At 72.8% G+C, this 9704-nt stretch overlaps 1 protein-coding gene across 1 annotated transcript; it reads right to left on the reverse strand.

Annotated features, from left to right (window-relative positions):
• Window positions 1–4904: 4904 nt before the first annotated feature.
• Window positions 4905–6413, reverse strand: LOC135325455 (free fatty acid receptor 3-like). The gene has a single exon (XM_064503539.1). It carries the CDS (start codon window positions 6411–6413, stop codon window positions 4905–4907), a length of 1509 nt encoding a protein of 502 aa, XP_064359609.1.
• Window positions 6414–9704: the final 3291 nt, after the last annotated feature.

The following is a 9704-nucleotide window of genomic DNA, read 5'->3' on the forward strand; positions in this document are numbered from 1 at the left end:
CGGACGCCTGGGCCCCTGCTCCCCGGACACCTGGGTCCCCTGTGCCATTGGGTGCCCGGACGCCTGGGCCCCAGCTCCCCGGACGCCTGGGTCCTTGGTCCCCGGACGCCTGGGCCCCCTGTGCCGTTAGGTGCCCGGACGCCTGGGCCCCTGCTCCCGGACGCCTGGGCCCCTTGTGCCGTTAGGTCCCCGGACGCCTGGGCCCCTGCTCCCTGGACGCCTGGGCCCCCTGTGCCATTGGGTGCCCGGACGCCTGGGCCCCTGGTGCCAGGACACCTGGGCCCCCTGTGCCATGAGACCCCCTGATGCCTGGGTCCCCGTGCCCGGATGCCTGGGCCCCGGACGCCTGGGCCCCTGCTCCCCGGACGCCTGGGCCCCCTGTGCCGTTAGGTCCCCGGACGCCTGGGCCCCTGCTCCCTGGACACCTGGGCCCCTGCTCCCCGGACACCTGGGCCCCTGCTCCCCGGACGCCTGGGCCCCCTGTGCCGTCAGGTGCCCGGACGCCTGGGCCCGCGGGGTTTTATAGCCGGGGTAAATTTAGGAGCAGGGGAGGGGGTGAGTCAGCTACCTCCCCCCCCCGCCGGGGGGGCCCAGGCGTCCGGGCGCACCTGCACCGCCCCCGCAGCCAGCAGCCGGGAGGGCCCAGGCGTCCGGGCGAGCCCCCCCCCCCCCGCCCCCGCCTGGGGAACGCCTGGGCCCCCCCCCCTCCCCGAGGGCTGCGGGGGCGGGGGGGGGAGCGGGGCCAAGGGACACCCGGACGCCTGGGCCCCCGGGGACGCCTGGGCCCCTCCCCAGGACGGTGGGAGGGGCGATATGCTAATGAGGGGCGGGGCTTAGGAGGGGGCGGGGCTTCTCTTTTGAAGGAGGGGCGGGAACGAGGGACTCGGTTCTGCTGCACGCAGGGGCCCAGGCGTCCGGGGGGCCCAGGCGTCCGGGGGGGGGGGCCCAGGCGTCCGGGAGCCCCTGCTCCCCCCTCCCCACTCCCCTCCCCAAGGGGCCCAGGCGTCCGGGGGGGGCCCAGGCGTCCGGGAGCCCCTGCCCCCCCCACCCCCGAAGGGGCCCAGGCGTCCGAGGGGCCCAGGCGTCCGGGTGCCCCCCCCCCCAAAGAAAAGGGGCTCTGCGGTGGGGGGGGGGGCGGGGCCGGGCTCCCCGGACGCCTGGGCCCCCGGGCGCGCCCCTCCCCCCCCCCACATCCTGTCGCGCCCCCCCCGGATGTGGAGGGGGGGAGGGGAAGGGGCCCAGGAGTCCCGGCCCGGTGCCATGCGGGGCTCAACCTTCCTCCTCCTCCTCCTCCTCGGTGAGTCCCCCCGCCCCCCCCCGGGGCCCAGGCGTCCGGGGACCCTCCCAAGGGGCCCAGGAGTCCGGGGGGGCCCAGGCGTCCGGCCCCCCCACCCATAAGGGGCCCAGGCGTCCGGGGACCCCCCTCTCTTGAGGGACCCAGGTGTGGGGGGGGGGTTGGGGGGGTGCCCGGACGCCTGGGCCCCTCTGGGCGCGGAAAGGGGAGAGGGGGCTCCCGGGGGGGGAGTGGGGCAATTTTGGGGTCGCTGAGGCAGTTTTGGGGGTCGGGGGGACCCCCAGCTTCCTGCCCGGACCCCCAACTGCCCCCCCCAGACCCCCAACTGCCCCCCAGACCCCCAACTGCCCCCCCAGACCCTTAACTGCCCCCCCAGACCCCCAATTGCCCCCCCCGGAACCCCAACTGCCCCCCCAGACCCCCAATTGCCCCCCGGGACACCCAACTGCCCCCCCAGACCCCCAACTGCCCCCCGGGGCCCCCAACTGCCCCCCTGTGACCCCCAACTGCCCCCCCAGACCCTTAACTGCCCCCCCAGACCCTTAACTGCCCCCCCGGGACCCCCAACTGCCCCCCTGGGACCCCCAATTGCCCCCCGGGACCCCCAACTGCCCCCCCTGGGACCCCCAACTGCCCCCCAGACCCTTAACTGCCCCCCCAGACCCCCAACTGCCCCCCTGGGACCCCCAACTGCCCCCCAGGACCCCCAACTGCCCCCCAGACCCTTAACTGCCCCCCCAGACCCCCAACTGCCCCCCCGGGACCCCCAATTGCCCCCCGGGACCCCCAACTGCCCCCCCTGGGGCCCCTTAACTGCCCCCCCAGACCACCAACTGCCCCCCCAGACCCTTAACTGCCCCCCCAGAGCCCCAACTGCCCCCCAGGGATCCGCAACTGCCCCCCCAGACCCCCAATTGTCCCCCCGGGACCCCCAACTGCCCCCCCGGACCCCCAACTGCCCCCCGGGAACCCCAACTGCCCCCCCAGACCCCCAACTGCCCCCCCGGGACCCCCAATTGCCCCCCGGGACCCCCAACTGCCCCCCCAGACCCCCAACTGCCCCCCCGGGACCCCCAACTGCCCCCCGGGACCCCCAACTGCCCCCCCAGACCCCCAACTGCCCCCCAGGGATCCACAACTGCCCTCCCAGACCCCCAACTGCCCCCCCAGACCCCTAACTGCCCCCCCAGACCCCCAATTGCCCCCCCAGACCCCCAACTGCCCCCCAGGGACCCCCAATTGCCCCCCCAGACCCCCAACTGCCCCCCTGGGCCCCCCAACCCCATTGCCCCCCTCCTTCCCCCATTGCCCCCCCCGACCCCGCTATTGCTCCCCTGGCCCCGCCCCCTGCCCCGTGGCCCCGCCCCCTGCATCACTCAGGCCCCGCCCCCATGTCCCCCCCCCCCCCCCCGGTGTGGGGGGAACTGTGTCTGCCTCGCGGCAGGTCCCATTAAAACCAGTTTGGGCTCGGACTGGTCCCAGTGGTGGGTCCTTCCTCGGGCAGGAGGGAGATGGGGGGGGGAGGGCCGGACGCCTGGGCCCTTTCTGGGTGGGGGGGGAAGCACAGGGCGGGCGGGAGGGGCCCAGGCGTCCAGGAGGGGCCCAGGCATCCGGGGGGGCCCAGGTGTCCGGGAGGGGCCCAGGCGTCCGGGAGGGGCCCAGGTGTCCGGGGGGGCCCAGGCGTCCGGGCCGCTTCCTGCCCCTCCCTGGCCCCATTTGCATCCCGCTTTCCCTGCGGCTCCCCCGTAGGCAAATGCTCCCGGACGCCTGGGCCCCTGGTGGGGAGGGGGAGGGGGAGGGGGAGGGGAGGTGCCCAGCTCGGGGGCCCAGGCGTCCGGGGAGGGGGGGGGGACAACGCAGTCCCTGGGGTGCAATAACAGGGTCGATCGCGTGGGGGCACCAGCCGCCCTCCACGGTGGAGGGGCCCAGGCGTCCGGGCGCCCCCCCTTCCCCACCCCCACCCCAAGGGGCCCAGGCGTCCGGGCGCCCCTCCCCCGCGAAGCAGTGACCACTCTCGGACCACGGTCCCAAATAAATACGTCATGTTTGGGGGGGGGTGGTGCCCCCCCTCCCCCCCCACGGCGGGTGCCCAACATGGCCGGGGGGGGGCCCAAGGGTGGGGGGAGCTGCCCCATGGCGTGGGGGGACCCGGCGGCCACCGTAGCCCCGGGGGGAGGTGGCCATGGGGCCGAGGAGGACCTCAGAGCACCGACCCACGGCACCGTGGAGAACGTTGACCCACGGAGAACGTTGACCCATGGAGAACGCGGACCCACGGAGAACGTTGACCCATGGAGAACGTTGACCCACGGAGAACGTTGACCCATGGAGAACGCTGACCCATGGAGAACATGGACCCATGGAGAACGCGGACCCATGGAGAACGTTGACCCATGGAGAACGTCGACCCATGGAGAACATGGACCCACGGAGAACATCGACCCATGGAGAACATGGACCCATGGAGAACGTTGACCCATGGAGAACGTCGACCCACGGAGAACGTTGACCCACGGAGAACGTTGACCCATGGAGAACGTCAACCCATGGAGAACGTTGACCCATGGAGAACATTGACCCATGGAGAACGCGGACCCACGGAGAACGTTGACCCACGGAGAACGTTGACCCACGGAGAACGTCGACCCATGGAGAACGTTGACCCATGGAGAACGCGGACCCATGGAAAACACAGACCCATGGAGAACGTTGACCCATGGAGAACGTCAACCCATGGAGAACGCTGACCCATGGAGAACGTTGACCCATGGAGAACCTCAACCCGTTGGGACCACGGAGCCCTTGAGACCGTCAACCCGCCGGGACCACGGCCCCATGGGGCCCACGGCGCTGTGGGGAGCCTCAGCCCATGGGGATGGTGGCCCTTGGAGAAGCTCAGCCCATGGGGCCCATGGAGCCATGGAGGACCTCAATCCGTGGGGACCACAGAGACCCTCAACCCATGGAGCCATGGAGACCCTCAACCCATGGAGACCCTCAACCCATGGAGACCCTCAACCCATGGAGACCCTCGGCCCATGGGGACCATGGAGACCCTCAACCCATGGAGACCCTCGGCCCATGGGGACCATGGAGACCCTCAACCCATGGAGACCCTCAAACCATGGCGACCATGGAGACCCTCAACCCATGGAGACCCTCAACCCATGGAGTCATGGAGACCCTCAACCCATGGAGACCCTCAAACCATGGCGACCATGGAGACCCTCAACCCATGGAGACCCTCAACCCATGGAGCCATGGAGACCCTCAACCCATGGCGACCCTCAACCCATGGAGATGCTGGAGCCATGGAGACCCTCAGCCCATGGAGACCCTCAACCCATGGAGCCATGGCGACCCTCAACCCATGGCGACCCTCAGCCCATGGAGACCCTCAGCCCATGGAGACCCTCGGCCCATGGGGACCGTGGAGGTGCCATCACCGCCCAGCACCGCTTGATGCCATCGCCCAAGACGGAGGCTCCGCGTCGTCCACGGCCTCATGGACGTCGCAGACGTCCCCATGACCCGGCGTCGGCCAAATCCTTGAAGACCCCCCCCAGACCCCCCTCTCCCCCCCTCCGCTTGCCCCCCGACGGGGGCGGGGTCACGTCGAGGACCCGTCGGTCTCCTCCGCGGCGGCCTCGGCGGGCCGCAGCCTGCAGCACCGGGACGCCAGGGCCCGCGCCCGGCCCCGCGCCGCCACGGCCACGGCGGCCACCGCCCGCTGCACGGCCGCCGAGGAGCAGTAGAAGACCAGGGGGTCGAGGGCGGCGTTGAGGCTGGTGAGGACCAGGGCGTAGGGCCGCCAGCCGGGGCTGCGCTGCTGGGCGAAGCCCACCACGTGCGAGAGGTTGTAGGGGGCGAAGCAGAGGCCGAAGTTGACCATGGTGGCCACGGCCAGCCCCACGGCGCGCTGCTTCTTCCGCAGCGGGATGTTGGGCCGGGCGAGCAGGGCCCGCACGAAGTTGACGTAGCAGAAGACGGTGACGGCGAAGGGCAGCAGGAAGAGGACGAGGAAGAGCTCCAGGCGCAGCGGCAGGACGAAGCGCAGCTGCGCCTTGGAGAAGTCGTCGTAGCAGCGGAAGCTCGTCTGGGAGCCGCCGCAGGTCGGGGCGTCGCGGCCGGCCGGGAAGCCCTGGGCGCCGCCGGGGACGCTCGGCGGGGCGGTGGCTTGGAGGACGGAGGCCCCAGGTCCATCGAGGCCGAGGTTGGGGGTCGTGGAGCCGTTGGCCGTGAAGCCACCGGAGCTGGAGAGCCTGTCACGGTTGGCGATGGCGTCTTGGGGGTTGGACAACTTGTTGACCGCGAGGACCTCAGGGTTGGGCGTCTTGGCCCTGTTGACTGCCAGGACCTCGGGATTGGCCGTCTTGGCCCCGTTGACTGTGAGGACCTTGGGATTGGCCATCTTGGCCCCGTTGACTGTGAGGACCTCAGGATTGGACATCTCGGCCCCGTTGACCACCAGAACCTTGGGGTTGGACGTCTTGGCCCCATTGACCACCAGGACCTCAGGGTTGGCCATCTCAACCCCGTTGACCGCCAAGACCTCAGGGTTGGCCACCTCGGTCCTGTTGACCACCAAGACCTCAGGGTTGGCCACCTCAGTCCCGTTGACCACCAGAACCTCAGGGTTGGCCGCCCGAGGGCCGAAGCCATCGCCGCCATCGCCGGCGGAGCTGTTGGTGGGGCGGAAGGCGGCGAAGAAGACCACGGAGCAGTGGGAGCAGGCCAGGAGCCAGAGGCCGGCGCTGACGGCCAGGTAGAGCCGGGGCCGGCGCCGGAGCTTGTGCCAGAGCGGGAAGGCGACGCCGAGGTAGCGCTCGACGCTGAGGGCCGCCAAGAAGAGGCTGCTCAGGTAGATGCTGGAGAAGAAGCAGAAGTTGGCCAGGGGGCAGAGGGCGGCGGGCAGGGGCCAGGTCATGCCGGCGGCTGCCTCGGCCATCTTGAAGGGCAGGAAGAGCAGCAGGAGGAGGTCGGCCGCGGTCAGGTTGAGCAGCAGGATCTCGGCGGGCGAGAGGCCCCGGCGGGCCTTGCTCAGCAGCGTGGCCAAGGCGAAGACGTTGGCCGGGAACCCCACGAGGAAGGTGGTGACGTAGACGGCCAGCACCAGCATGGCGGCCCTGCCTGGGAGAGGAGGCGGGGGGGGGGGACACGGTGAGGGGCCCAGGCGTCCGGGAGGGGCCCAGGCGTCCGGGCAGCTCGGCCCGGCTCTGAGCGATGTGTCCAAAGGGGCCCAGGCGTCCGGGAGGGGCCCAGGCGTCCGGGCAGCTCGGCCCGGCTCTGAGCGATGTGTCCAAAGGGGCCCAGGCGTCCGGGAGGGGACCCAGGCGTCCGGGAGGGGCCCAGGCGTCCGGGAGGGGCCCAGGTGTCCAGGAGGGGCCCAGGCGTCCGGGTGAAGCACCCAGAAGGGACCCAGGTGTCCGGGAGGGGCCCAGGCGTCCGGGTGAAGCACCCAGAAGGGACCCAGGTGTCCGGGAGGGGCCCAGGCGTCCGGGAGGGGACCCAGGTGTCCAGGAGGGGCCCAGGTGTCCGGGAGGGGCCCAGGCGTCCGGGTGAAGCACCCAGAAGGGACCCAGGTGTCCGGGAGGGGCCCAGGTGTCCGGGAGGGGCCCAGGTGTCCGGGAGGGACCCAGGCATCCAGGTGAAGCACCCAGAAGGGACCCAGGTGTCCAGGAGGGGCCCAGGTGTCCGGGAGGGGCCCAGGCATCCGGGAGGGACCCAGGTGTCCGGGAGGGGCCCAGGTGTCCAGGAGGGGCCCAGGTGTCCGGGAGGGGCCCAGGCATCCGGGAGGGGCCCAGGTGTCCGGGAGGGGTCCAGGCGTCCGGGTGAAGCACCCAGAAGGGACCCAGGTGTCCGGGAGGGACCCAGGCGTCCGGGAGGGGCCCAGGCGTCCGGGAGGGGCCCAGGTGTCCAGGAGGGACCCAGGCATCCAGGTGAAGCACCCAGAAGGGACCCAGGTGTCCAGGAGGGGCCCAGGTGTCCGGGAGGGGCCCAGGCATCCGGGAGGGACCCAGGTGTCCGGGAGGGGCCCAGGTGTCCAGGAGGGGCCCAGGTGTCCGGGAGGGGCCCAGGCATCCGGGAGGGGCCCAGGTGTCCGGGAGGGGTCCAGGCGTCCGGGTGAAGCACCCAGAAGGGACCCAGGTGTCCGGGAGGGACCCAGGCGTCCGGGAGGGGCCCAGGCGTCCGGGAGGGGCCCAGGTGTCCAGGAGGGACCCAGGCATCCAGGTGAAGCACCCAGAAGGGACCCAGGTGTCCAGGAGGGACCCAGGCGTCCGGGAGGGGCCCAGGCGTCCGGGAGGGGCCCAGGTGTCCAGGAGGGGCCCAGGCGTCCGGGTGAAGCACCCAGAAGGGACCCAGGTGTCCGGGAGGGGCCCAGGTGTCCGGGAGGGGCCCAGGCGTCCGGGTGATGCACCCAGAAGGGAGCCAGGTGTCTGGGAGGGGCCCAGGTGTCCGGGAGGGACCCAGGTGTCCGGGAGGGGCCCAGGCATCCGGGTGAAGCACCCAGAAGGGACCCAGGTGTCCGGGAGGGGACCCAGGTGTCCGGGAGGGGCCCAGGCGTCCGGGTGAAGCACCCAGAAGGGACCCAGGTGTCCGGGAGGGGCCCAGGCGTCCGGGTGAAGCACCCAGAAGGGACCCAGGTGTCCGGGAGGGGCCCAGGCGTCCGGGCAGCTGGTGCCACCCATGTTTGTTTAACGCCGTTTCCTGCTCGGGGGCTGGACCGGGGGGGGGGGGGGTTGGGGCCCCCCCGGACGCCTGGGTCCCGAAAGGGGACAGGCAGAGTGACGTCAGGGCCGGGAGATGTTATCACACCCCGCCCCCGCCCCGAAGGGGGCCCAGGCGTCCGGCCCCCCCCCCCCCCCAACCCGCCTACACCCAGACGCTGAGCTTCCGATGGCAGCCGGGACCAGTTCCCCCCAGTTCCTCCCAGTCTGACCCACTTCTCCCCCCTCCCCGAGCCCTGAGGGACCCAGGCGTCCGGGACCCCCCCCCCCCCCACCAGCACCTTCCGAGGGGCCCAGGCGTCCGGGGCACCCAAGACCCCCCTCGAGGGGCCCCGGCGTCCGGGCACCCCTTGACCTTCCCAAGGGGCCCAGGCGTCCGGGATCCCCCCCCCCCCCCCACCAGCACCTTCCGAGGGGCCCAGGCGTCCGGGGCACCCAAGACCCCCTCGAGGGGCCCCGGCGTCCGGGGCCCCCTAGACCCTCACCCCCAAGGGACCCAGGCGTCCGGGCCCCTCCCAGACCCCCCCAGAAGGGCCCAGGCGTCCGGGGACCCCTAGACCTTCCTAAGGGGCCCAGGCGTCCGAGCCCCCCCCCCCCACCCTCTCTCACCTCCTCTCCCTCGCGATGGACCCAGGCGTCCGGGTGCCGCCGGCGACAGCCCCAGCCGCTCCCTGGGGGAGGGACCTCGGGGGGGGGGGGATCCCCGGACGCCTGGGTCCCACGGAGGGGGGGAGGGGGCGGCGCCCGGACGCCTGGGTCCCCGGGGGGGGGGGGGCTGGGGGAAGCGGTTTCGAATGAGGTTGAGGAAGTTCGACGTTTCCTGACCGCAGCCGGGAGACACGTTCGCGGGCACACGTCCGCAGGGGCCCAGGCGTCCGGGGGGGCCCAGGCATCCGGGAGGGGCCCAGGCGTCAGGGAGGGGCCCAGGTGTCCGGGGGGGCCCAGGCGTCCGGGAGGGGCCCAGGTGTCCGGGGGGGACCCAGGCGTCCGGGAGGGGCCCAGGCGTCCGGGAGGGGCCCAGGTGTCCGGGAGGGGCCCAGGTGTCCGGGGGGCCCAGGTGTCCGGGGGGCCCAGGCATCAGGGAGGGGCCCAGGCGTCCGGGAGGGGCCCAGGTGTCCGGGTGGGGCCCAGGCGTCCGGGAGGGGCCCAGGTGTCCGGGTGGGGCCCAGGCGTCCGGGAGGGTCCCAGGTGTCCGGGGGGGGGCCCAGGTGTCCGGGAGGGGCCCAGGCGTCCGGGAGGGACCCAGGTGTCTGGGAGGGGCCCAGGCGTCCCGGAGGGGCCCAGACATCCGAGCTAATAACGCAGCTGGTGGCTTTTATTGGTGGGAGGGGCTGTGCGTGTCCCCGCGTGTCCCCGCGCCGGCCGTGGCGTGTCCCAGGCGTGTCCCCATCCGTGTGCACGCGTGTCCCAGGCGTGTCCCCATCCGTGTCCTTCCGTGGCCCCCGCGGTGGCGGCCGTGTCCCCAGGACGCCGGTGGCCACAGCCCCGTCCCTGCGTGTCCCCCGCCGCAGCCTTGGCGTGTCCTTGGCGTGTCCCCCACGGCGGCCGTGTCCTTGTGTCCCCCGGGTCCCCACGGCGCCCGTGTCCCCGTGTCCCCATGTCCCCATGTCCCCATGTCCCCATGTCCCCGTGTCCCCATGGTGGCCACGTCCCCCCCGTCCCTGCTGTCACCACCCCTCTGT

Source organism: Dromaius novaehollandiae, chromosome 38 (assembly GCF_036370855.1).
Source record: "Dromaius novaehollandiae isolate bDroNov1 chromosome 38, bDroNov1.hap1, whole genome shotgun sequence".
Classification (NCBI taxonomy): domain Eukaryota; kingdom Metazoa; phylum Chordata; class Aves; order Casuariiformes; family Dromaiidae; genus Dromaius; species Dromaius novaehollandiae.